The sequence below is a fragment of the Scophthalmus maximus genome, chromosome 22 (assembly GCF_022379125.1).
Source record: "Scophthalmus maximus strain ysfricsl-2021 chromosome 22, ASM2237912v1, whole genome shotgun sequence".
NCBI lineage: Eukaryota > Metazoa > Chordata > Actinopteri > Pleuronectiformes > Scophthalmidae > Scophthalmus > Scophthalmus maximus.
Genome location: NC_061536.1, coordinates 7,455,001 through 7,482,415, shown reverse-complemented (window position 1 = coordinate 7,482,415; position 27,415 = coordinate 7,455,001). Strand labels below are relative to the sequence as shown.

At 42.2% G+C, this 27,415-nt stretch overlaps 3 protein-coding genes and 1 non-coding gene across 7 annotated transcripts; all 4 read right to left on the bottom strand.

Moving 5' to 3' along the window:
* Positions 1–23: 23 nt before the first annotated feature.
* LOC118291850 (polyadenylate-binding protein 1A) lies at positions 24–8,940 on the bottom strand. Of its 2 annotated transcripts, none has more exons than XM_035620305.2 (14): positions 8,119–8,940; positions 4,799–4,992; positions 4,038–4,153; positions 3,580–3,719; positions 3,339–3,433; positions 3,113–3,250; positions 2,685–2,780; positions 2,177–2,543; positions 1,956–2,066; positions 1,691–1,836; positions 1,492–1,576; positions 1,078–1,208; positions 598–697; positions 24–406 (listed from the first exon to the last, which is right to left on the bottom strand). In XM_035620305.2, exons 1-13 carry the CDS (start codon positions 8,309–8,311, stop codon positions 605–607), a joined length of 1,905 nt encoding a protein of 634 aa, XP_035476198.1. In that variant the 5' UTR covers positions 8,312–8,940; the 3' UTR covers positions 24–406; positions 598–604. The 2 variants fall into 2 exon arrangements, with proteins under 2 accessions (XP_035476198.1, XP_035476199.1); XM_035620306.2 differs by lacking the exon at positions 8,119–8,940 and adding an exon at positions 5,943–6,314.
* On the bottom strand, positions 2,856–2,990 carry LOC118292545. The gene has a single exon (XR_004786925.1). It is a non-coding gene; the product is annotated as a small nucleolar RNA SNORA5 (small nucleolar RNA).
* Positions 8,941–10,627: 1,687 nt separating the features above from the next.
* LOC118291852 (14-3-3 protein beta/alpha-B) lies at positions 10,628–18,039 on the bottom strand. 2 transcript variants are annotated; one of them, XM_035620308.2, is made up of 6 exons: positions 17,882–18,039; positions 15,594–15,892; positions 14,416–14,539; positions 13,567–13,730; positions 12,503–12,598; positions 10,628–12,110 (listed from the first exon to the last, which is right to left on the bottom strand). In XM_035620308.2, the coding sequence occupies exons 2-6, from the start codon at positions 15,876–15,878 to the stop codon at positions 12,006–12,008; spliced, it is 774 nt and encodes a 257-aa protein (XP_035476201.1). In that variant the 5' UTR covers positions 15,879–15,892; positions 17,882–18,039; the 3' UTR covers positions 10,628–12,005. The 2 variants fall into 2 exon arrangements, with proteins under 2 accessions (XP_035476201.1, XP_035476202.1); XM_035620309.2 differs by having other exon boundaries at positions 17,825–17,978.
* Positions 18,040–21,031: 2,992 nt separating this feature from the next.
* Positions 21,032–24,212, bottom strand: znf706 (zinc finger protein 706). 2 transcript variants are annotated; one of them, XM_035621155.2, is made up of 4 exons: positions 23,944–24,212; positions 22,950–23,116; positions 22,088–22,233; positions 21,032–21,917 (listed from the first exon to the last, which is right to left on the bottom strand). In XM_035621155.2, the coding sequence occupies exons 3-4, from the start codon at positions 22,220–22,222 to the stop codon at positions 21,822–21,824; spliced, it is 231 nt and encodes a 76-aa protein (XP_035477048.1). In that variant the 5' UTR covers positions 22,223–22,233; positions 22,950–23,116; positions 23,944–24,212; the 3' UTR covers positions 21,032–21,821. The 2 variants fall into 2 exon arrangements, with proteins under 2 accessions (XP_035477048.1, XP_035477047.1); XM_035621154.2 differs by lacking the exon at positions 22,950–23,116 and having other exon boundaries at positions 23,944–24,209.
* Between the last annotated feature and the right edge of the window lie 3,203 nt (positions 24,213–27,415).

Sequence of the window (27,415 nt, the reverse complement as noted above, 5' to 3'; positions counted from 1 at the left end):
AGGCAAAACCACTGAAACACGCGGATTATTATATGTTTTATTCAAGCAAGCAAAGGTCAAGGGGAAATTTCACAATAAAGGCTTCTACAGCCCGAACATTCAAACATTTAAAAGGGATAAAATGGCAGAAAGAAATGCTTTCAATCCTAACTCTCATTTAAAACCCCTCGATCACTTTTTTAAAATTTTAACTCTGAACTTTTTCTCTTTTTTGTGTATTTTCTCTTTTTAACTCAGCAAACCCGGCATGATTTTCCTGTTCATTATTATCAGCCTGGCTGGAGACTTGTTTGTATTATTTTTTATGTATTAGTTGACTTCATTTTACTTTGTTTTGTGTATTTTTTACTTTTTCACATTCTTTTTAGTCCCCCCCCATCGATGAAGTTAGTCTCAAGGTTCACTCCTGTAAAAACACACAAAACATGACAAAAATTACAGCTGTATACGTTATACAGTTTGAACAGTTTACAACTCACTGTTAAATCAACAACTATTAGTGTAATCAAATACGAGGGAGCATCATCATGAGGAGTTGTAACATCTTGACAACAATGTCCTCTCCCTGTCAAAGCAGCTCTGGAGAACTAGTCGTACCTTGGGTTCAGACACATTGGACACCAGCGGAATTTGTCACAGTCTTCTGGGCGGCCTCCTTGGCCTGATGGGCCTGAAGCACAGCCACCGCCTCATCCACCTAAATAAATATGAATATATAAAATGAACAAAATAAAGTCAACTAATGTTGGCAGCACTACATCACAGTGGGATATTAAAAGTACTCTACTGCCACAAGAGTCACCTTTCCTGAGATACCGTCGACACCTTTGTATTATATACCTTTGTTTGTATGCACAAGATTCTTCCAGTAATTACTACATATTAAGAGCTTTCTCTTTGTTAGAAATGTATCTATTTATGTATTAATGTAAATTATCCAAAGCATCTTTTTCTGCATTTTTGTTCTGTGAAAAAGTATCGTCCAACATAAACACAGATACAGATATATACCTGTTATAGGCACAATATCACTTGATATAGTCAGCTGGGCTCTCATTAATGAACTTTAGTACTGACCTTTGAGCGGAGAGACTCTGGAGACTCCAGCATGTGGAGCAGCTCTGAGTTGTCAATCTCCAACAGCATGCCAGTGATCTTCCCTGCCAGGCTGGTGTGCATGTTCTGGATCATTGGAAAGAGACGCTCACCTAGAGGAGGGACAGATAGAAAACTTAAATCAGGAAGTAATTAACCACTGCAGAGGGCAAAATGCTCAAATTTAGTCTGAGGTGGTTAAATCCAGTGTCATCTGTCCCAAGTTACTGAAACATCACCATGTAAATACACGTGTTGTAAGTCAGTCATCAACAAGGTACAGACGGGAAATGGTTTCACGATTCCAGAGGCTCAAAGAAGCACATTCTGATTGTAAGAGATGTTATGTCAAGCTAACATGGCATGTGCTCATGTAGATCTGTTGCTGAATCTCACCCAGCATCTGCTTCTGTTCTTGTGGTGGCGCAGCAGCCAGCATGGAAGCAGTCAGAGGCTCCTGACCCTGAACATGGACTGCAGGCTGAGGGACACAGACAGAACTTTGAATGCACCTCCAGACCGAACTTTTCTTCATGTAGAGAGGGCAGAATAGGTGAGTTGATCTCGGCCTCTCACAGGAAAGTCCATTTCTTACCTGCTGCATGTTGACTTGTGGCTGAGCACTCATGTGCTGCTGGGGATTGCGGACTCCTGCAGCATACTTGTACTGAGGGACTCCGCGCACAGGAGCGGCAGCTGCGCCTGCAGCGGTCGCCGGTCGGGGCCCCATAGTCTGAGCGGCTGGAGGTGGAGCCAACAAGGGGACAGATGAATCAACACAAGAGATAAAAGTAACAGCCGTACAGCTAAACCAAATTTTCTGAGCAATTAGGACTATTGACCAAATAGAGGCGACTGACCAACACGCTGGGTGGACATCATGCGAGGCACCTGGGAGGCAGGCCGCATGTTACTGAAGGACTGAGGCCGTGGTGCTGAAGGACGCATGGCACCTGGCATGTTCTGGAAATCTACAAACACACAAAAATATAGCGTCATCGCGTGTGAGTGGAACCAGTTGTCTGTGTCTGAAAGTGCTTTTAAAATAACAGTAAATCTACAGTGATAGAGGAATACTCACGTTGTGGCCGGACGCCTTGGGTGGTCCAGCGTGGGCTCGGGCGCAGCTGGGTCATCTGGCCAGCAGCCGGGTAGTAAGCAGCCCGGTTCTGGGCCTGAGGTATGGCTGCCATGAAGTATCCAGAGGGCGGAGCTGGCTGGTAGGGATTGATGACGGGGTTCGGAACAGCACGCACACTGGCCATGCGCTGCATGTATTGGTTGGTCAGGTGGGCTTGACGCTCCTCCTTCCGCTGGGCCAGGGCTACATACAGCGGCTTGGTGGCTACGATGCGTCCATTCATTTCGGTCACAGCCTTGGTGGCTTCCTCTGGGGATGAGAAGCAGACAAAGCCAAAGCCTTTGCTGCGTCCACCTTCCATCATCACCTGAGGGGAGAGTCCAATGAAGTGAATTCTAGATCAAATATTATTACTAGCATGTACTATATATGGTTACTTTATAGCTGCAGAGTGAATAAAAGCACTCTCACAATTATTGATTAATCATGTCAACAGCCGAGGTCTTACCTTGGCACTGGTAATGGTGCCAAATGGCGCAAACTCCTTTCGCAAGCGCTCATCGTCAATTCCATCATCAAGGTTCTTCACGTACAGGTTGACTCCCTGAAATTAAAGACACGCAGTAGTGTAAACATTAGTGCTTTCTTTTGATAAAAATGTCACATTGTAATTGAATGTTGTTGTCTGTAGTACATATTTATCCCCAGAGTCTATGGTGAAGAAATGTGGGGCCCATGAACTACAGTCACTGTCGCAGCCATTTTGGCCAGTGCAGCCCACTGAAGGAGGAGCACTGAATTTGACAAAGCTGCCATCTTTCAATGTGACTGACCAGACAATAAAGGCAAAACTGTCAATATCAAGTAGTATTTCAATGGTGTATTATACTGTAATGTTTTCTTTTTCAAGCACAAATTGACAAAAGTAAAAAGTACCTGGTAGCGAGTCATGCGATCTTGTTTCATCTGCTCAAATTTGCGCTTGAGCTCCGTCTGTCGCTCAATCTTCTTCTGGGCGCGGCCAACATATATCAGCTTGCCGTTGAACTCCTTCCCATTCATCTCATCCACCGCCTGTAGCAACCAAGAAAAACAAGTCACTTTTGTGGCCACAGATGGAGCACATTTCCAGGTGGTCAGAAAAATACCTTGTTCAACTCACCTTCTGGGCGTCCTCGTGCCTCTCAAAGCTGACAAACCCAAAGCCTCGAGACTTTCCAGTGTCATCAGTCATGACGCGAATACTCATGGAATTTCCTAGGCAACAGAGAGATGTAACCTAAGCGACTATATTTTGCCCCGTAACGATTTACTGCAACGGATCAAAACGCTGTACATGCATTGCACAGGAGCAGAACAAGTCATTTCACAGAACTGTCTGAAATATGGACAACCTGACTCACCATATTGACTGAAGACTTCTCTCAGCTTCTCGTCATCCATGTCGTCACCAAAGTTTTTGATGTAGACATTCGTGAACTCCTTGGCTCGGGCACCCAGCTCAGCCTCGCGCTCTTTGCGAGATTTGAAGCGACCCACAAATCTGCATTGAAATGGACATTTAGCTCAATTTAAATGCACATCTAATACAAATGACGGGAATAATAAATGTTTTCCTCATCAATACTGAAAATCCAGTTGTGTGTTTGGTAAAACTTAACATCTTCGAGATTATTCCAAGTATTGTTACACTATAGAACTCGGATTGATGCACAATATAGGGCAGCCACAAATTTAGAAATTCATTCACCTTCAGAAAGAAATTCGAGCGTCATTGTCAAACCAAACTTTAAAACAAACCAGGTGGAATATTAATTGAACACATTAATATGAACCAAACTAATTTAGAACATTCACTTACACTTTTCGGTCATTGAGCAGCATGCCATTCATTTTCTCAATGGCTCGCTCAGCTGCCTCCTGAGTCTCAAAGTGCACAAAGCCGTAGCCTTTAGAGCCATTCTCATCACAAACCACCTTAGAGGAAGAAGACACATGCCATTTGTTTAATCCCCACACGCATGCAGTCGTAGTACATTAACCCTGGACACATCTGTTGAATCATACCTGGAACATTTCTGACGATTTTATAAAATTAAAAGTAATTTCTTGAGAGTGTTTCATTTCTTACATTGGGTGCATTGTGTTAGTGTCAAAAACTCAGCACCAAATTCTGCTCATTGTATCCCAGGAACACATTACTTTTTGTGGGGGTCGCTCTGGGATACTTAATCTTAGGTTCATGAACTATATATTGGTTTAAATGCATAATCATGGTTTGGTTTAGGGCACACGTCCCTTGTATGACATACAGAACCTCATTCTTTTAGCAGTCCCATGTCTGTTATGTCTGAATCTACAGAAACAAACCAGACTATCTTTATCTTATCCAGTGTGAGAACTGAATACTATGGTATCAGCTGGGTGACTGGTTTCACTGGGTGCTGCGTGACCGAAACATATGTCTCACTCGACTGTACAGTTCGGACAAATAAGAACATTTACAAACTACACGCATGCAAATTATGCAGACACTCGATGCTAAACCACAGCGGAGACGGTTGACCATCCCCCTGCTTCAGGTGAGTTACAGCAAGGCTGATGTGGCCACAGGTTTTCTACCTTGCATGACAGGATGTTCCCAAAAGCAGAGAAGGTGTCGTATAAAGCCTTGTTGTCAATGGACTTATCAAGGTTCTTGATGAAGATGTTGCCCACGCCACTCTTTCTCAGGGATGGATCACGCTGCGACCACATGATGCGCACAGGCCGCCCCTTGATCACATCGAAGTTCATCGTGTCCAAGGCGCGCTCGGCTGTGGGGAGGAACACAGGGACATGGGATTACTCAGTACATCTACATTTTCAAGTGCTGACTATGGCTCTTTTCAAGCTCTTGCTCCAGGTAATCTGGACAGTGGGTGTTAATGTATTTATCCACTCCCATGGTCTAGAATTTCAAACTGGAACATCCTGGTCACAAGTACATCGGCAAAACTACATTAGCAAATATCTGGCAGAGACCAGTGGGATTTGTTTTATTAATGTTAATGACAAAATAGTTGTCAACATATTTTGTCTACATTGCTTACCTCTAATACTTATCATATTAAGAGGCTACTAGTGCTGCTGGTAATATTAGTGGATTACACCGCTGACATTGGTACAGAAGGTCAGGGTTTGATTCCAGGTCATCCCAGTGTGGGCCCTTATGCCCAGTTCACATTAGATGATTTCAAGCCCGATTTTCCGCTCGCCGTCAAATACTGGAGCTCGCCCCAAATCGGTGGAAACCTGAAATCAGGAATCACAAATTGGCACTCGATCGCCAAAGTCTGCCAGATATCGCAGAATGCTAAATGTCTGGACTTGCCGGCGAATCCCAAATCCTGTAGTATGAGCTCTGCTGTGACTGGCAGTGAGTGCGTCGAGCGGGAAAACCCGGGGGAAGAACTGTAGCCCAACAACACAACAACATTCTTCACCCATATTCTCTGCCTTTTTCTTTCCGTGCATCGGGTATTGAGTATTCAGGGTATTGAGTATTAAGTTGGTGGTTAGCAGTCCTCTGCCACATTGCTGGGGTGGGTAAGGCAGGGCGGACGCTGTACTGCTCTGCTACGCCACTACTGTGAGGTTCAACTGAGGAAACCCTATATACTGACATCACATCGGCCACAGTCACATGTAGTGCAGAGAGAGGCTGGCTCTCACTTGTCGCCCACTGTCATTTTAAATAGTTTGGTTGTTATTCTCAAAAACATACCGTCCGCCGGCTGCTGGAAGTTGATATACGCGTATCCGAGGGAACGCCGAGTGACCAAGTCCCTGCAGACCCGAATTGACAAGATAGCGCCGAGAGGGCTGAATTTCTCGTACAGCATGGCCTCGGTCACATCTTGATCCAGATCCCCAGCGTACAGGGAGGCCATGGGGTAACTGGGAGCACTGTAGTTCATTCTCTTCGGCCAGTTGGACTATCTCAACACTCGGACAAATTGGCGGCGACAGCCACGAATGCCAAATTGCGTTTTTATGTTTAGAATTTTTTATTTTTTCAAACTTTTTTAAAGAACGTGTGCCGAGCGAGCTCAGGAGCACACAGGTGTCTCGCCTCTGTGTCTGCTATGATCGAAAAGAGTGGAGATTCTGAAAGGATTCACTAACTGTGCTGTGTGATGGAAATCAGGAGTGTGAGTGGCTTTGATCCCAGGAGTGCGTGTGCCTTTGATCCTCGGTACATGTTGTCCTGTAGTAGCGTAGGTACAGAGGATGTAATTCCTTCCCGAACTGATGGGGGCAGCATATACACCTACAAGTGTGGTAGTCTGTCCTCAAATGGTAAAGAAGAAGAAGAACGCCTTCAAGCAAGTGGGAAAATATAAGTGGAAGATGGCAACGAGTTCAGCTCCATCCTGGCTTGTTGACAAGAGTCAGATGCGTTTATGGCGGATGACAACGTCGTTGTGATTAATGCGCTCAAGACAATATGCACACGATGCCATCTGAAATTTGCATTGTTGCTGTGAGACCTACTAACTTTATGCTCCGTACAATGTTTGTAATAGCCATTTGCTTACAACGCTAACGCAGTGTAATGTTAAAGACTACAAGGTAGTGGGCTCACATCAGTTATTCAGTCTGTGTCCCGTCAACAAAATGGAGCTGATGTTCAGCGTATATAAGGTGTGTGTGTGTGTGTGTGTGTGTGTGTGTGTGTGTGTGTGTGTGTGTGTGTGTGTGTGTTCTCTCTTGCCTAAGCACTGTGCCTGTAGCCTCTACTGTTTTCTTAGTCATTGTAAGACAGTATGTTTGATAACTGAAATCTTTTTTTTACCACTATCAGCAAGAGGAGGATGTCTACCAGGAGAGGCAGGAGCAAAGTCAGCAAACATTAACACAGCCAACCATATCAGAAGCTCTTCAGATGCACGGACGGAAAATGTGATTTCTAATTCTAAGCACAGTATTGTTTTAAATATTTTACGGCTATATGCCACTCTATTTTCCTTTTATGCCATATTAATTGTATCTTGATTGTATCTATTATATGTTATATTTGATTTATTATTTGAAGGCTACATGCCACTATTGTTGTTGCTTTTTGTAATGTTCAAATATTTAGTTGATTGAGTTAATGTTTAAGTACTATACTTGTTCTTTTCTCTTCAAGTGTCGTGTACTTCTGGTGGCATCTTTACCGATACTGCGGTAAAGATGGTATCGTGACATCCCTTACTGTATATGGTCTTTTGTCCAGATCGTCCCAACCCCTACGTACTTCTAAATAGAAACACTAACTGTGGTTTTTTTTTTTACAAGGATTATCATATTTTGTCTCCATTGCACACCACTAATACGTGGCATATCAAGAAGGCTACTATTGCAAAAGCCTCAACAGACTGTATACCACAGTGATAACACAGAAACACGCCCCAAGAGAAACCCACAGGGCAAATACAGACCTGCGGCCTTATCAACGGAACGCAGACAGTTGCAAAGTTCGGTGGAGTGTTGACATTTGCTTTCTATTGTACACAGGACATGTTTGAGCGACTGGAGGATAATTATACGATGCTCCCAAATAAGATGGATAGAAACATGTCTACAGTGGTGAGGGGCTTATTCATTAGACTGTGTTGGGGTGTTGTCCTCCCTTGACCCGTCGGGGAATTTCTTTTAAAGGGTATTGAGTATGGAGCAGGTGGTTAGCAGTCCTCTGCCACATTGCTGGGGTGGGGTGGGCGGGGCGGGGCGGACCTTGTGCTGCTCTGCTACGCCACTGCTGCGAGGTTCAGCTGAGGAGACCCTATACACCGACATCATGTCGGCCGCAGTCACGTGTAGTGCAGAGAGAGGCCAGCTCTCACACGGACGTTTCAAAAAACCCCCACAAAAAGGACCACAGACATTACACGCTGCTGTCATTCTCAGATACATACCGTCCGCCGGCTGCTGGAAGTTGACGTACGCGTATCCGAGGGAGCGCCGGGTGATCATGTCCCTGCAGACCCGGATGGACAGGATCGCTCCGGCGGGGCTGAATTTCTCGTAGAGCATGGCCTCGGTCACATCCTGATGCAGATCCCCGACGTACAGCGAGGCCATGGGGTAACTGGGAGCACTGGGGTTCATGTCGCTCCCGCTGACACCCTCGGGCGAAGCTCAAATTAAAAAAAATATGAAAACTAGATTTAAAAAAAAATAAATAAAAAGTTGGGGTTTTTTTCGGCGACAGCCGCGAAATGCTGAGTTGTCAAACGTTGCAGCCGCGTCACGTCAGTCCGGGGGCAGAATGCTGATGGTGGAACAGCGCTAGCAAAAAAAAAAAAAGCCCCGCTGGCGTGTGAAATATCTTCAAGACGAACGTGTCGAAAGGACAGATGATTACAACTGTCGTTCAAACCTGACGCGCGACGGTTTCAAAGAAAAAAAGAAGAAGAAAAAGAATTAAGAAAAAATTGCGGCGTGACTCGGCCTCCCTCGTGAACCAGTAACACGTCGACTGACACCGGGAGAGTTCACGTTAGACAGCCCCTGCTCGTACGTTACCGTCTGCTCCGGCTCCGCCGACTTGTTACAAAAAAAAGAAAAAGGTTAATTAAGAAAGAAAGGGGAAAAAAAGAAAGATTTTTTAGCGTATTTTATGTTTTGAGATTTTTTTTTTTTTTTTTTTTTTTTATAGAATGTGTGCCGAGCGAGCTCAGGAGCACACGCGCACTCACACAGCACTAACAGCCGGGGTTGAGGGGGAGGGCACCGCGGGGAAGCTGTCGCATTTATACCGGACGGCGCGTCATCCGCACGGACCAATCGCCGTCCGGCGTTGTTGAAAAAACGTCAACAAAGGGGCGTGAACCACAACTGTACGCATGATGATGAAATCAAGTTAAAAAAAACAAAAAACCCTGTATTGTTAACGACTGAAACCGGCTCATTGTAAAGACAACAATGCCCGGTTATTTGGTGCGGTGCTGTTAGACTTGCTGAATTGCAGAGGCAATGAGGAATACGAACACAAACACACACACACACACACACACATGGTGTCATGGGCTGGTCATTATACTGCAGCACCACACGTGACATTACTCATTTGGTACAAGTGTAAGGTGATTCAGGGAAATTACACACTCACACACACACACACACACACACTGCACACATTCAATGTTCCCATTTTTTTCAGAAGTGTGGAGTGCAGCCTTCATTATTACAGTAGGAGCATTATCAGCTGCAATCAATGTAAAACTGGAAGACAGAGCCTCATTATTTACTCCACCAGATTTTCTTTTAGTCTTTTAAGGCCGTTGATCAAATCCGTATCGCTCACAAACGCCTACAGAAGTAATGGGCCCACTGATTGAAGATTGGACCTTAAATGTTCTAGAGTGTGATAGGATTACTACTGCTTATAAATATGTGGTTAACATTTGTGCACCTTTGATGTTCATGGCAGTGAAAAGAGGAAGAGAATAAAGTTGGACACCTACCTGTATTTGAAAAGACTTGGGCTTGTCCACCTTTGAATGAACTTTTGACAAATAGCTCTAGGGCAGCAGGACAGATAGTGTTTTTTTGTGACTATTTCATAGAACACACAGATCCCTTTTCAGATTGCCTTTTAAATGTCTAATCATAGATTGGCAGCTTTATTAATCCTAACAATGGTAAATTGCAGCAGTATATCTACATATAGTACATGCAACACAACATGGCTCTTCAAAGTTATTACCATCTGGAGAGGGCAGTGTTGTCAGTGAAAGGCGCAGCTCCCACTACAAAAAAAAGAAACTCCCAACTCTGCTTCCCCCATCCAGTTACTGAGCTTTATTTAGTTTAAGTGTTTTTTTAGTTCATTATTAATCAGGCATGTAATCACAGTTTGTATAAACTAAGCTGGTGTTTCATTCTCCAAGAAGCATCTCTTTAGCTTCGGAAAGTCCAAAATCCGTATGTAGACCAAAAAAGTTGAGTATTTGCCTCAACACAAGGTATTCTTAACACTTGGGAGCTCATCTCATGTTCAGTTTTGCTCCAATATTGAATTGTTGATTCGGCACAGGTTATCGAGTAATAGGAGGGTGTAATAGGACTTTTTATAGGTTCAGCATTCATATTGCATTTATATAATGAATCAAAGGATGTGCCACACACATCAGTCTATATTTAGAGATTGTATACAGATGTCATTAAGACAATGTTGTGGCACATGTAGGTCATTTCTGGCTTTATCAATGGCATTCATAAGCAGGTCCTTCGCTGACTGTTAATGTGACAGTCTGCATCACTCAGTAAATCCTCTGGTCCCTGAGGATTTCTTAATACGAGCAGCTGACATCACCCTGTCACAGTCAGACTGGTCAGATGATAGGACAGTGGCCCGATGCAGCTTCTCATGTGCATTTATATTGTAAAAACATTCCACACGTACAGAGCGAAAACCCACAGTTTGCACAGCACATTTGATTTTAATGTTTTAATTCCACTTACATGAAAGCCAAATAACATACTCAGTGTAATTTGCAAATAACAAATCCTGCATCCCATCATTTTTTTTTTGTGTTTTTAAAACCAAGACACTGTAATTAGAAGAAACTGGCACTAGTTTGTGACTACTAAAGGGCCATAACGCAGCTTGCTACCAAGTTATCTTTTATGATCAATTTATGTATAGAATTGTTTTAGGTTGTACTTTCACAATGTGGTTTCAAGGAAGGAAAATGTAACTGTAAACCACCTGGTTCAAGCTAAATCCTAAGCAAAAACTGCCAGTTTCAAAGCACACCTATCCCTCACACCATACTACTGAGAACCACATACATTCCAGGAGTCAAATCAAGAGTCAAAGGGAATAAAATACACAAAAAGAAAATACAAAAACACCCGAATAGAAAAGAGTAGAAAGCCACATAAAAGCACATGGCCAAAAGTATCTTATGCACTGCTGAAAAGATAAAATATCAAAAATTTACAGTATTGAGCCATTTCATAAGGTTGTTCACTTTATCTTAGGCTGTCTATACCTTGTGTGGTATGGAAAGAAATTGCAGGAAATGTCAGTAAAATGGAATGTAATCCCTTTCAACAAAAATGTCAAATACAGTTTTTCGCAAGTGGCCATTCATACAGAAAACCTTACTAACGCCCAAATGCATTTAGAACCCACTGAGCAGTGACATGTACCATCCATAACTATCACTACCTGCTACACATGGGCACTGACAGGGCGGGATGAATACAAGCAATATGGTAACAGATCTTTACCGAGGTGAATCGTGCCACCTGCATCATCACCGCAAGCATCAGATGAGAATTCATTCATGGTGAATTCAGACTGCTATGACCACTTGTACAGTCAGTACATTTCAAAGGAGTTTTGTGGACCCAAGAGGCAGAAATATTGAAAATGTTCCATTTAAGTAAAAGCAGACAAATTATCAAAATGACAGGTGTTTGTTTTTTTGATTGTGTTTTCCTGCAACAGCAGCAGTTTGCTACAGTAAATAAGGTTAAAGAGAAAGGGGAAAATTTTTGATCTAAGGGAAGGATTTGGACAAAAGCAAAAAATAAACATCCACTGGTTCACACAATGTGTAATGCAAAAACAGATCTATTCCATTCTTTTTCTCTGTGGAGGTGCTCATACAATTAACACATGCACACACACACGCACACTTGAATGTATGCACACACATACTGTACTTTACACATTGTGAGTGGAGTGTAAACATACATATTGTGCATGTATGTGCACACACAACCACACACGCAACTTAGGCTGGTGAGAGGTAAAAAATGTGTTTTTGTTTTTTCTTTTCTCTGAAGCTCAGTTCTCAGCCGTCGGCTCTGTGGGCTCCGGCTCCGGCTCCGTCTCCTCTGCCTCACCCTCGCCATCACCTTCGCCATCACCCTGGGCGTCTGACATCCACAGCTGCAATAAAGCACAGGACATTGGGATTACTGCACACTCTTTTCCACTAAACTCGAACAGGTTTTGTTCTGGTTCAATAATAATTTTGGTGCATTTCAGCCAACGGAAAAATAGCTGTTCGTAGCTGGAACCCCGAATAAATGTCAGATTTTCAAGAGAGAATCATGATGACATCTGTGGGTGTGTCATATTCGACTGGTTGGAAGGAAAGGATGGAGAAGGCAACAATATAAAGGCTGTCCTACTGACAAATAAATAACAGTATAATCATTCAGAGGTAATCAAGGAATCCACCATCTTACTGCTACCGTTTTGTTAACTTTCATTGTGTACTGCGCAGAGCCCTCTATTAATGACCCTCTATTAATCCAAAACAGGGTGCAGACACTTACTGTCAGATTGTCGCGGAGCAGCTGCATGATCAAGGTGCTGTCTTTGTAGGACTCATTCTTAACGGTGTCCAGCATGGCAATGGCATCGTCAAAGGCCTGGAGGAGACAAAGACATCCATCAGTACTCCCAAAAACAAATTAAACAGCTTCATTTTCTGGGATACAACAAGCAGATAATATTTTTGTTTAATAACCCAGGACTTTCTCTGGGTGTTTGAAGATTGAAGGTGGAAGTAAACATGCCTGCACAACATGTTAAAGAGTAATAACAGAAATATTAAATTGAAAAACGAAGATGGTTGTTATTGTTGACGATAGCTGTTCAAATGTAGCTAAGGGGCTGTGCCATCTTTGTGTCCAAGCTTGCAGCTAGTATTACATCCATTAGGGTTTGTACTCTGTATATGCTTATGTGGTTGAACCTGGTCTTTATAATACAGAATGGTCTAATCCAGTGTTATTAAGCAATAGACATTTTTTCCCCGAATTCTTATTCAAGAGTTAGATGAGATGGCCAATACCACTTTTCATAACAAACCTTTAAATATGAAGCTACTGCCAGCAGCAAGTTAGCTTAGTACAAGGTATAGAGACAGCTAGCCTGGCTCTGTCCAAAGCTAACAAAATACACCGACCAGCACCTCTAAAGCCTCACACGTACTGTACAAAGATAAATATTCGCAGTAAGCTCTCAGCTAAAAAATAAAAATTAATTCTAAACAAATGGAATTATTCCTTTAATTCCTAGTCAATTTCCAATTTGATCAAAGACCAGTTCCCCTTAAATGAAAAGCTGAACATTTCTCAGGTCATTCATACCATTCATTTGATTGGGAATGGTATACATTTTGGGATTTACTGGATATGTACAGTGTCAGGAATGTCAGGAACAGGAGGGCTCTAAGACAAAACAAAAATCAGGATGAACACCTCCACTTCAAAGGTGAGCTCATTTGTTACAGACAGGTCAACATACCCGAAAATTATGATTTGAAACTAGTTTCAATACAATCCTTTGGTTAAATGATTAAAACATAAGTGAGAAATCAAACACTAGCTCTTACCTTCTTGGCCAGTCGGCAGGCATTTTCAGGCGATTTGACGATCTCGTAGTAGAAGACGGAGAAGTTCAGAGCAAGGCCGAGGCGGATGGGATTTGTTGCCTCCATGTCTTTGTAGCTGATATCCAAGGCTGCCTGGTAGGCTTCTTGTGAGTTGTTGATAATGGCTACAAATAGAAGACAGACAAATCAGGAGGCAGATATTTGAAATGGGGAAAACACTAGGCTGTAAAAGCAGAAACGGTAACAAGCCACCCAAAGGGAATAAGGATTTTCCATTTAGATGCAACAGCACTCTAAATTATATTTTTTTTCGGTGCTGAAAGAACAATGACTCGCAAGACAACCTGAAATTAGGGAGAGAAAAAAGCACATCACCCAGGCAGTCTGGGTTGCCACAGTCACTACCAAAAACCCCCACAACTCCTGATAACCTGGTGTTGGCCCAGTTACCATGGCAACACAGCAGCCGCCCTCAACTGCACTTTAGCTGACAGTTTTAGGTCAAGGACGTGGAGGGTGTTAGTGTTCTGACCACGAACAACACCTGAAGCCTCTCCTCACCTTAAAAATAAGCTTTTATTGGAATATAACAGATGTGTAGCAGACCATTACCACAGAAACAAAGCATCCAATCACACCGCAGCATGTGTTTTTAGCAATAGGGGGCACCATTTAATTGTTTCTATATCTTGCATGATGCTCAGTAACCCTGAGTGTTAATAATCCCCTTATAGCTGCAGTCTGACTTCTTCAAGTGATTGCACCAAAGATGCGCGGAGAAGCTACTCGCGGTGTAATGACAAAATTACAGCAGCAGTTTCAGGAACCAAGCAAGTCTGCTTTACTCACCTTTCTTTGCATCTACGGAGGCCACCTCAGCCAGGTAGCGGTGGTAGTCTCCCTTCATCTTCAGGTAGAAGACTTGGCCATCAGCATCATCGGCAGTGGGGATCAGATGTTTGTCAAGCAGGTCCTGCGAGTGAGAATTGTGCAACATTAGTGTTGAAATGATCGGCAAGTGTGCAACCAGGCCCCTTGATGTCTGATCATATTTGCTTTAGCTGAAGTTTTAGTCTAGTCTCACTAACATATTGTGAAGGCTCCAGCACACTTAGACAACAATATCACAATCAGTAAAATAAATAAATACTGATACAGGTGGGGATTTGTTTACCTAATAAGACTAATCAATGCCACAGGTATTTGATGGCAACAGAGAAGTAGTGTGATGCAGAGCACATTTAAAACTCGAGGAACTATGGGACATACCGGACATGAGACTAACAAACTGTAAACTTCAAAGATTATACTTTATTAAAGTCTGTTAAGACAGTATCAAAAACTGTGGTGACATTCCTGTAAAAATGCTGTATTACCTTGCTTCTCTAATCTCTGTAAACATATCTGCATGTGAAAGCATAACGGTAAAATGTTTGGAGACGACAGCTAATAAGTCTGAGGTTGGTGCTAATGCTAAATGAACTTTTCTCAATGCTGCATTTTCACATTTAACATTTTATTGCGAAAATATACGCAGAATTAAGACCTTTTTTCTCTCCATAAAAACAACTTGAGCAGATTAAATCGATTATCAAAATAGTCGCAGATTAATTTGATTAAAGATTAACAGTGACCTGTGATATTAAACTGCATCTGCTGTTACTACAGGTGTCACTTAGGAATAAAATCACTTTAAATAAGTTCCTCCGCAAATTTTCTCCCCAAAATTGATCAAGCCTTGTAGACTACAGATCTAGCCTCTTATAGCTTCCCCCTAAAGGTTTAAAGGTTCTTAGATCCCTGCCACATTCACAGAGAAACACCCAACCAGTAGGTGTCACTAGCACAGTGCCAAAGGCCTGATCACTCTATGGTCATTTTTTCCCATTGGGTTGATGTCACGGATAAAAATGTGTGGATTGAAATATTTTACATAATGACTAATTGGAGTACTCTATTAGAAATAACTTTGTTATGCCTCTAATTGTTTCCCTCCACCTCATGTCTTCTCTGTTTCTGTTTCTTACCAGGACTTCACTGCAGATGTCGTTCAGCTCCTGCTCGATCTTCTCTCTGTATTCCTTGACCAGAGGGCCCTTACCGCCATCGTCGGACTTCTGCTCAATGCTGGACACCACCCTCCAGGAGGACCTCCTAGCCCCCACCACATTCTTGTAGGCCACAGAGAGGAGGTTGCGCTCTTCATTGCAGAGCTTCGTGCCGTTCTCTGCAACTGCCTTCATGGATGCAGCCATGTCATCGTATCGCTCAGCCTGCTCGGCCAGTTTGGCTTTCTGTACCTGCTCTTCCATGGCTCCTGTGAGGGCTGAGGAAGGAACGAAAGAGGAGAGGGAGATTGGGAAGGACAAAACAAAGGGGACAGGAGACGGATTAAGAAGACAGCAACAGAGACAGAGAGAGTTGGGGGAGGGAAGGAACAAGGAGAGAACAACATGATGGGGGGCTGATCATTTTACTTGAATGCAGGAGGATTAACAGTGCATGTGAACGTGTTCTTCCTGCATAACATGATTTTTCAGGTATGCATTTAAATATATCGACTCAGGAACTTCCTAAAATTTTGAAACACGGTTGAGGAAACAAAAATGGCAACCAGATAAAAAGGGAAATTGGGGAATATAGAAATCCTCTTTAACATAGTTGGAGAATATTAAATGTACAAAAACTCCAGGTCATTTTAGCATAAGGTACAGTGGTCAGACTCACTGGCATTTTTATTTATTTATCTATCAGTATTCCATCATCTCACAGTAGTTGATGTCTCTTAGGTCTTCGGTTAAATGTGTACAGGAGTTTTAATTCAGAAATTATCTCGCTTGATGATAATTCATTTCAAGATAGAAATTAGCAAATAGCAGATTGCTCTTGCCTCATAGGTGCCAAAGTTTTTCCTTTCTATTATCCATTATATCAATATTTGAGTGTAGACTTCTTCCACAATTAACCAGATGGGTCATCTATTGAGATGTTTGGTTAGGACTGCAACTGATTGTTAGTTTCACCATAAATGAATCCAGACATTATTTTCTCTGTGAATCATTAGTCGTTTGGTCTACAACATGTCCCTTAAAAACAGTAGAACAATGTCCATCACAATTTCCCAGAACACAAGAGAGGACAACCTCAGACTACAGGAAAGGCAGGAAATCCTCATATTGAACCACTGAATGTTAAAAATAAATCTGCTACAGATCAATTTCCTATAGTGCGACCAAGAAAAAACTCCTCACAGCCTCGTATGGAAATAGTTTGATACATTTTCTGTCAATAAATCACCTTATTACAACTGCGTGTTAGAAATCCTTAAAAATGAATTGGTGAACTTATACCTGGTTAAATATCGTTAAAAAAGACACCCATTAGAAGAAAGAAAAAAACAGATGAGGGAAATCATCAAATGTGCTCAACATGACTCTGGCTCTGATGAAACGCCTGACGACCTCCACCTTTTCTTCAGCGATAGGCTGCTCCCTCGCTAAGGGATTTTATAAAGCCCTAATTGCAGCACTGCTGGGTTATATATAAAACGACCCGATATTATAATTTGCAGATCTTTGCTCGCCAGCTGCTTTGCGAAAAACCCCGGGAGACGAGCACTTCAGAAAAATCACAGCGAGTCAGATTGGCCAGCAACGCAGACACCTGCGCCCTTCTGAGGAATGTCGGCCACCCAGTTTCACGTCTCTATCGCGCACGCGCGCGCAGGAACACACACGCACACACCTGCCCCGCCGAGCGAGCGAGCGCCTCCGGTGAACGACACTGATGGTCGCCGACGAGTCGGCCCGTGTAATATTCGCCTTTGATGTTCGCAGTGTGAGGTGGAATGCTTGAAAACGCCACAAAATGGCAGACGAGTCCCACAAACGTGTCACCGAGTCGGCCGAGCAGGAATGAACGGAGCCTCGCTGTAGCTCAGTCCACAGTGAACGCCCTTTTTTCGCTTCCCGGAAAGCCAAACCGCGGCTATCGGCTTTGCGGACGTTAAGCGTCCGATTCAGGGCCGCCTCGTGCCCGTGAGCTAATTCGGTGTGATCAGAAGAGGTGTCTCCTAAACACGGCGAGCGAAGAAAAAAACGCAATAGATGGGTTAAAGTGCAACGAGTGCTTCCCATTCAGGCAGCGCAGAACAATGACCGGCCAGCGGAGCATTGCTGGCTCACGCTCACAGTGAGTGGCAAGCGATTCGTGCTCGGTTGAAAAACGTTTCCCCCCCTGCGCACAAAAGCAAACCTACCGATTTTCCCGTCGAACGTACAACCGACCCGTGAGCGGTGAATAGCCGTGAACCAACCTGTGTGTGTCCTTCGACTACGAAGTTCGTGATTCCCGGCCGCACAGCTGATGATCTCTCCCGCTCGTCCACGGGGTTTCCCTCCAATCAAAGACACAGCGGCAGGGTCGCGCCGGGACGGATGACGTCAGAGTCGTGTTGCTGGGGCAACCAGATTTACGGCCAAGAAAAGAAAGCCGGATAAAATCACGCAGCGGACTTTTTTTCAAAGATTTCCCAAAATGTCCAACAGATGGATTAATTTGGTTCGATTCTTCAAGTAGACAACACGTATAGGACGCTTTTTTTGCGAATTATTTTAACTGTAAAAGTACAATGTTACACGTCACACGTCCCATGAGCCCAACGACACCCGCAAAGACTCGCGGGAGATGTAGTTTGTGAATTCCACTTTCGGCATGACAATGAGAACTTCAGATTTTATTGCATCATTTAGCTGGCTTTTAAAATGGGGACAGAAAAATAAAATTCTGGTTCGACGACTCAAAGGGAATAGAGTAAGGGGACCTTTGCTTAAAAATATTATTTCACAAGTTAAGGGAGCCAACCCGGAAGTGGGGCGGGGCTGGCTCGAAGTTACCTTTTCAAATATCTGTAATCTTTTTTTCCTGCTGAACACGTGTCCTAAAGTCCGAAAAAAACACGACCATTGGTTTGACTTAAACCCATGTATGTCTCCTGAGAATAGTGACATAACATTTAAATTATTATTATTATTATAACAATCAATTGATTTGTCAATAAAAAAATAATGAAACCAGTGACTACGGTATGCTTCCCTTCGGTCTAAATACAGATGTTGCATTGTATTTCTGCTGATTTAATTGTACTTGTGGGCCTAAACAATGGTATGTCATGGACCAACTTTTGTCCTACACACAGACATATTAAATTGACATAATTTAACAAAATACTTATCAGCACAGCTAATGAAATGTTCCACAAGTTTGATGTGCAATCCTGTGGAAGTAGGATGTTTATAATCATTACTAAGCCCTATAGTAGGTTACAGGCTATGCCCCTCTTAAATCTACTAAGCCCCCTGAGACGTGACATCATTTTTAACCCTGACCTAATGTACTTTAAAACTGTCTTTGAATCCTATCCTCGCCCATGCCAAGAGAGGACACTTGATTGACTGCTTAACCAGGCTTTACAGTAAATCTATACATATCTGCTTAGGCTAAAGTACATCAGCCATCTCACTGGCTTGACAGGCAGTGTCATCGGAATGCCATGGCCCGCTCAGTAGTCCAGATACCACCCCGGTTTATCTAGTTCTACTAGTTAATATGAGACAGCTTTAATGAGGCCCTCAGAGGTCATGCCCCTTGACTTGCCTTACAAGAGAACAAAAGAAAAAGAAAAAGAAAAAAGGTTTCAGTGTGAAATTCTGTGTCCGTGAAGAGTGCAGACAAATATTTGGGGTCATCAGGCGAGCTGGACCTATGATACTGATTGAATAAAAAATGCTCTTCCAAATTCCCTAAACCCTTGGGGCTATTCGAGCTATTTCCAACAATCAGCTTTTTATCAGGGTGTGCCTTGGTTCCCTCAGTGTTGGGTGGGGTTATAGTGTGAAACAGGTCATGCACTAGATGCCATTGGGCGTCTGGGAACTTGTTTTTGGCACAGATGAAGATATTCCTAATACAACATCACTGTTGCCATTGTAGTCACTGACCAGTGTGGTTCAAAACCCTGAGTTGTTTTCCTGAAAATTAAAAATGCATATCAACAAATTACATAAAGGCAAAAGCCACAGTGTTAAAGGGTTTCATTATCACCAGTGCCATGACACTAGATCATGTTTTAATCTCTTTAAGATGATATTCAAACTTGGCTATAGATAATCTACAGCCAGTGGGAATCTAATTAATTCCTTCACTTATTAAGACAAGTCATTTCATTCTTTGCTTTCCTGTCAGACCTGGGCCTAGATAAAATAAAAGGGCTGTAGCAAAAAGAGCTCTTAGATTTAAAACTCATGGGCTGTAACACAAGAGCTCGTAGTTGTGTGTGTGTGTGTGTGTGTGTGTTGTGTGTGTGCATCTGTTTGTATGAATGAACTTGTCTTGTGTTCCTTCATTCACAAGGCTACAGATAGGAAGGAAGGAGGTGGCTCATGTGTGAGGACATGGAAGAAAGAATGTGGGTCGTGACTCATTCAGCCAAGGTGCTCAAATTGAGCCCTATTTATGCTAAAATTATTTCATTGAGAGAAAAAAAGAAGATGGCTTTGTGGCCTTTAAGGATAAATTAAATATAAGGCAAGTTTCTAATACATGAAAAGTAATTATGTGGTTCCTTTAAGTCTTTTCGGTTACCGATTGAGCTGAATTGGTGCATCTGTCAGAGCTGGAGAAAAGACAATTCAACAAATTGAATGCTTTTTGTGATGACACATCATGTCAACATCATCTTTTTCAGATGATCTATTGACCGATGGGTTCAGACAGGATTCTTTGTTTTTGTTTACTAGTGACAGTGTCAGCAGTTCAAGTGATACAAAGTTTTCATGACTGTTGATATCATATTCAGTATCACGTCACCGATATACAGTATGTTCTGTTACAATTTCAATATCTGCTTCTGTTTTGGTTCTGGTGTTTTCTATAGTTTATCCTGGAGGGTTTATCCTTTTTTCTATTTTGTCCACCAGAGGTATTTATCCAAATTACTCAAAGCAAAAACATAATTACAATTCAAATGTGTCTGTAAGATGCTTTTATATTTGTCTTTACTGTACCTCTGGTAGAAAAGATTTTTCTGTTGATTTAAGGTGTTTCTCTTTTGAACAGCCATGTTGACTAAAGAAAACCCCAATAGGAAAAAAATGTTTTAATGTTGATGTATAATCAAATCATAAATATCTCTGACAACAGATGTTTATACCTCCAAGCGCAGTAAATATGCAAACTTTTATGACTTTTGTGGTTTACTGTGTCGGTATGGTGTCACATCACATAAAGGATAATTTATTCATAAAAAATTTCAGATTATAAACACAGCCTACAGGGATGATCAAATTAGATGTAAATTACTCTGAGTTTTTAAGTCTCCCCTACAGCCACGTATAAAGGTTCTCTTTACAAATCATCTAACAAAATATTATCACAGAAAACAATTAAAAGAAACACTACACAGGTATACAACAAAGTAAAATTTAATAAAATGCTATAATACATCATTTTCCCAAGCGTATAAATGTTGTTGACGAGCTCCAGTAAAATTTTATTGAATACTTGTAATCCATGTAGCAGCTTGGAAATGAAAATTTCACATTTATATGACCCAACATAAAACCATGATTAAGGGGATGAAAGATTGCAGTACAACAGGCAAACAGCACTGTGGGCAGACTGTTATCAGAAAAGAAAACTCTCACTGCGTTCATTTTATTCAATACTCAATTACTAATAAAACAGAAATCGAAAATTAGAATTAAATCATTTTGTCTATGTCCCCTCCATTTCAAATCTGTGCTTGGCACAGTTTACCTCATGTGGCATGCTGACTATAATGGTTTAATCATACACTCAATCTATTAAAGCTTTAGATAAAAAATTACAAGATCTAGCAGCAAAAAAATATTACTATGTGCACAACACACCATGGGCAGTGAGGAGTTTGTTCTGAGAATCTGAGACTGAAGCCAGAAATTAAATGTATCATCACCACCTGGATTATAAAGTTTGTCAGTGACCCTGAAATCAAAACCAGCATTTGGGTTTAACCCAAATTAGTATTTTAACACAAGCAGAAACAGGACAGGAAGACAGGAAGAATTGCATCAAAGGCAACCTGGCCTGTTAAAGCCTAAATGAAGTAAACTGCTTCATGTGGATTGCATCAAATCATCCATTGCTGTCAAGACTGAGACAATTGCAGAGTTGGTGCAGGGCCTTGAAAAACTCTTTTCGGTATCCAGGGTGACTGTTTATGCCTCCACTCCCTCCAACTCAGGGGGCAGAGGAGATTTTGGGTGCTTGCTCTCGAAATGCTGCTTGAAGGTTTTTGGGTCTGGCATCTGGGACTGCAGAAGGGAATGATATATCCAACAATAACTATGTTATAATTTAAGGACATGGCACAAGTCTTAAGTGGAACATTGGTTGATGAATATGACTTCTCAGTGACCAAAGAACTTCATAAAAAATCTAAAGTGAAGAAATTGCAGCATAATAAACCAGGCTTGATACCCACCCTGCACACTAAGCAGGTAAATATTAGTGCCGCCTTGGCTGCCGTCTTCTGATCATGACCCTTGGCCTTCTTAGCGTCTGCCTGTTTCTTGGCATTTTTCTGTTGAGATTGTATCTTCTGATGTCCACGTGCCATGGTCACAAAGCCTAGAGGAGAAAAAAAACAGCTTAAAGTTTACTGATAAACATTGGTGTTGTGGACATTGTTTTTTATTATTGCTGATACAAATCTACCATAAACAAGTCAGTTAGTAAAAGCCCATTGATAGTTAATTGTGGTTCTCACAGAAAAGGGATGCATGAAACCACATTTACAGTGATACCAAAGGTAAAGTTTTGGACCGACGATTACAAATTATGGTTTATAAGACAGGAAATTTGACAGCTTTTTTGTATCCATTTTTGTTGCAGTTTAATGGAAGCAAAGACTCTTAAAAGCAAGCAAAGAGCCAACAGCTGCCAGTCAGCCAGGGTCAGGCAATGCAAACAAGATAAAGCTCCAGTCCAACCTCAACTTAAATGAAGGTGGTTCAGGTGAAACACAATAAGCAGGCAGGCAGGCTCATAAAACCTCGACTCACATGAGGGCTGGGATTGTGCAATTCATGAAAGACATTGCGGACAAGGGAACCTCAACAACGTCGGAAATGCTTAGCAAAGTGGCTGAACATGGGCCCGTTCCAAGAAGCAACTGTACTCAGTTATCTGGTAACCTGCAACCACCTTAAATGTGACACATGGACTGTTGTTTAAAAATAAATAAATACAGGTTTCAGTTAGCAACGGCAACAGAGCCGTTTCTTGGAACCCGGTCCAGGTTTGGCACGTTGGGTGTGCTATCAGAGGAACATGTTCTCTCTTACCCTCTTCAGAAAAACCAAATGGGGATTTCTAATGAAATACTAGTTTCTCCTGTCCAGGCCAATACCCCAAAGATGGCACTTTCAATGAGATCCTTCCTCGAAAGAGGTTCAGATGGATGGAGGTGAAGGTTGGGTGTGTGAACCGGACTTGAGGCTAAAAGTTCCAACTACAGTGGGAACAGACAAATGCAAACTTTATTAGTCTGGCTTGATTCAAATGAGCCGCGAGCCCCTTGACTTCGAGGCAGAGTAACAATATCAAGTAATAATGCACAATAAGGCACTTGTCAGTTACTTAATTATAGTTCTTTCTTGACAATTGCTCAATCAAGCAAGTTACCACAGACTGAACCTGGGGTATTCAGGACCCCTGCAGGTCTTCAGACTGGGGGCAGTCGCCCATCTTGCCCGGTTGGTAATCCTGCCTCGCTTACTAGTAACTTCTATTAATAGTCCGCTGTTCTCTATGTCTGTTAACTGGTATGATGTTATCAACCTCATACTTTATCTAGCTGGTTTAAAGCTGTTGTATTGGTCACGGGTGTATTCAATGTAACACATCAGTTACTATGATACATTTCTTCAGATGCTGAGCCAGTGAGAGGATTCACACGAATTAGCATGTTAGCAGTTACTGTTTTCTCCTCATACGTTGTGTCCCCTTCGCCTCCACGTGCACTGTTCGGACTACAACTTTCATAAATTGGTCCTTCAACATCGTAACGTTTACCACATCACATCTGGCTCACGGCCATCGACCGAGCCGTTCGATTTGTCCTGAACTAATCCAGCTGTTAGCCGGAGCTAAACGACAAGCGTCGGTCGGCTCTAACATGGTTAGCCCACATGCTAACCCTAGCTCCCTGGGGCTATCTCGTTAGCTAACCGGCTAACTACCACGACTGATATTTCCTTCGGCGCGTGGTTGACGATAACGTCGTGTTGTAGCTTGCCTTTATTGTGTATGATGTTCTTAAAGGACGGCAGTTCTCACCTCTTGGCTCTTGAAATAAGAGTACGCGTCGTTGGCTCGATGCTCGCCAGGTGCCCACACTCAAGTGTGACAGCTGCTCAGTTCACGTACAACCGAATGCTAATGATGCGTTTAAAGACGCTCGCAAGATTCTCGTGCACTCCACGTGTTAAACAAAAACAAGGCTTTCGTGTTTTTAACCAAACGTAACCATCTTAAAAAATACAACAAAAATTCATATTTTCAATTCATGCGAATGGCAGAGTAGCACAAATAACCTATCAGTGTTGCGCATGTTCTAAGATTACAGGAGTCCGTGAATGCACCGGAAAGCCGCCAGGTTTCGTTTCAAATACGCGACGCTGACAATGTCGCCCCCGACCGGCAGAGTTTGGTTATTACATATACACAAAATGAGAGAAAGACAAACCGCTGTTTCAAGCTGATACATTAGTATAAATTATAATATAAATTTATATTATATGTATTGTAGTGATCATCAACAACAAGTCTTCTTTATCTACTGTTTCCTTTACCACTATACAGAATAGTAGGATGTTTTGTTGTGGTGCAGGATATTTGTAGACCCAAGGGTAATGGTCTTTTATTATTGGTTTGGGAAAATTACATTTGACTATTAACACATTTATTTTATCTTTTAAGAAATGCACAGGAGCTTGAAGAATGTACTTGTAATCAAAGTAACATTTGAAAAAGAGATTCCGTGCAACGATACCTTCTTTTTATTTGATCATGGTTATGTTTCTTTGAAAAGAACAACCAATATTGAGGAGCATTGTTTTATTTCTCACCTTTTTCTTACAGCCATAGATACCTACATTTTAAAATACATGGAAATGTCTGCAGGCCCAACTGGTGCATTCTTTCTTTAGTGTTTTTATACTCCGATCAACCCAAATTATAGCAAAACATTTTAAATGTGTGCTCTTGTAGAGATGATTTTCTATATGTTGAAACTTTTGCACCTCCCGTTACTTTTGCTTTTGGTTACCATGAGATTTTCAAGCTATTTTGAGCGGTATGTTTGTGCAGGACCAGAACTATTTGTAACATTTTGCGTTGAGAGGAAAATGATAAAAGAGATGTTTGCTCAGAGTTAACACTAGGGGGCAGGTATGGAAGCGGACTGCAGTTGTGTGCAGCAAGAGTCTCAGTGCCACCAGCATCCACAATATTTATCATAATAACCCCGATTCAAAGACCTTATTCGTGAACCACTGCCCCAGTAGTAGTAGACACCCATTTTTACTGTTAAGCATTTAACATCATTTATTTTAATCAAAGCTATACAAACACTGCAGTAGTATGGCCCGTGCAGACCGTAATATGATTATTGTGACCATATCAGGTATTTATCTTTTCTATTCATGACTGTGGTTCAGGGTTGGGAACAGTGGAGCTGTTCTCCTCTGCTCAGAATTTGACTAAATTCAACTAATGTGCAAATAAACAGCCCAAAAACAAAGGCCCACTTGCTTCCGCAAAGGTTGAGTCCAAAATATCAACTGGTCTATAGAGAAAAGGATGAAATCACAGTTATTTGTCTGTGAGATGCCTTAGTTTATTCATCTTTATTAGTAATAATAAATTGGTCAAAGCAAACACAAGGTGTGTGTGTGTGTGTGTGTGTGTGTGTGTGCGTGTGTATGTATTCACTAACACCCATGTCATGACTTCCTTGAGAGAAATCTTATCATTGTGAGAAAAGTCTCTAACCAGCCATTGTGCCCCCCCCCCCCCCCCCCCCCTCTCCACCTTCTCCCTTTTTTTTCCCTCTCATCATAAGAAGAGAGACAATCCCTTATCCCTTCTGTCTTTTGTCAAAGGGGGAAATATTTCTCAAGAGAGAAGGATGTGATTATGCTTTCAGAAGGGGGCAAAGAGTAAAAAAGAAAGAAAGGAGGGGGGGTTGACAAAAGCCATACATTGCTCAAGTTCCCCCACCCTGGAGGTTGTTGTGCAGGGACTTGCTAGCTTAGGTTTGGGGTGGGGTTGACCGGCCTCAGGGCCTGCGTGAAAGCAAATCTTCCAGGTGTCAGCTATTCAATAGGAGTGGAGAATATTATCTGGTTGTCCATTGTGCATATGAACGAGCAGGGGTTTGCCGCAGACAGCCTGAGATTTTGTTTTCCCCATTTGGGTCTTTTCCTCCCGCCACAAGGGCTTTTTTTTGGGTTCAATTTCAGCTCAGCCAAGTTGTATTTAAAAAAAAATTAATCTTTTCTCTCTCACACTGCAGTTTATGTTTGTCACTACATAACCGCAAATTAGTGGTCGGTGTTAAGCCAGGGTAAAGAATAATTTCTGAAGATGTATGTCAGGGTAAAGACAAGTTATTCCACCTTGCTTGGCTCGTGAAAACCTATCTGGCAACAAACCTTCCCACAAAGCAGCTGCTGCCAGGGGTTAGTGTGACCTCCTTCTTTCTCTGGAGGCTGTTGAGGGAAGAGGAAGTTGGATTTCATCTTCCCCATCAGCCACTTCCTCTGTCAGCTACCCCTCCTCACGCTTTCCCCTTTTTTTTTCTGTCCAAACCAACAGGTTTTGCCTCAGTCCACTATACTTCACCACTGTGACATGCCACAATGTTGCCGGACCAGTCGGGCTGTACACAAGCCGCGGCACAGTCACAACACATCCACATGCTGGTAGTAACTTTCACTGCTGCCTTCAGAGCACACGTGACTTGAATGACATACATAAAGCACACACACACACACACACACACACACACAGTTCTTTGGACCATGTAATGTTTGTTGCCCCCTGGCAAGATGGTTATGTGATTGGCTCAGTTCGTCTGTTTGCTTGTTAGATGGATTACCCAGAAACTTTTGGATGGATTCGCATCAAGATAGGTCTCTGCCATGGTAACAGGTGATCAAATTTTGGGAGGGTTCCATAGGTTGCCAGATCTGGATCCAGAAATATTTTGGAAGTATACTTCACCGAGGCAAGACAGGGAAAAACTTGACATTTTGAGTCACGTCTTCATAAATTCATAACATTTTAATGATGATGGGGATGCCAGTTTTGAGTGAAACAGCATGTAGGTGGGGGATTGGAGCTCAGTCCTGGTGGAGCTCTGCACCCTCTTGAGTGCTCTTGTTTTTACTGTGTATTTTGGGAAAGATAAATGAAATGACCATAAAAAATGTAACCACCAATATTACATTATATTACATTCATTTAACTGATGCTGTCAAAAGCGACTTAAGTTAATTCCAGCAGGAAGATAATCAAAAGAATGCATAAAATTGCATCAAATGAATTTATCAATATCACAAAAATCTCAGGAAACCAGACCAATCAGCGACTCTCACAGACTTGCAAATGCAAATGGGTCTGGTTTGGTAGAATCCTTGACCTCTCCTCTGAGGGCAAAAAAAGTTTAAAGCAGACTCAATGAACTGTTTAATTAAAACTGACCCTTAGAAGCTCAGATAATTCACATTTAGAGGGCCATGCCTTC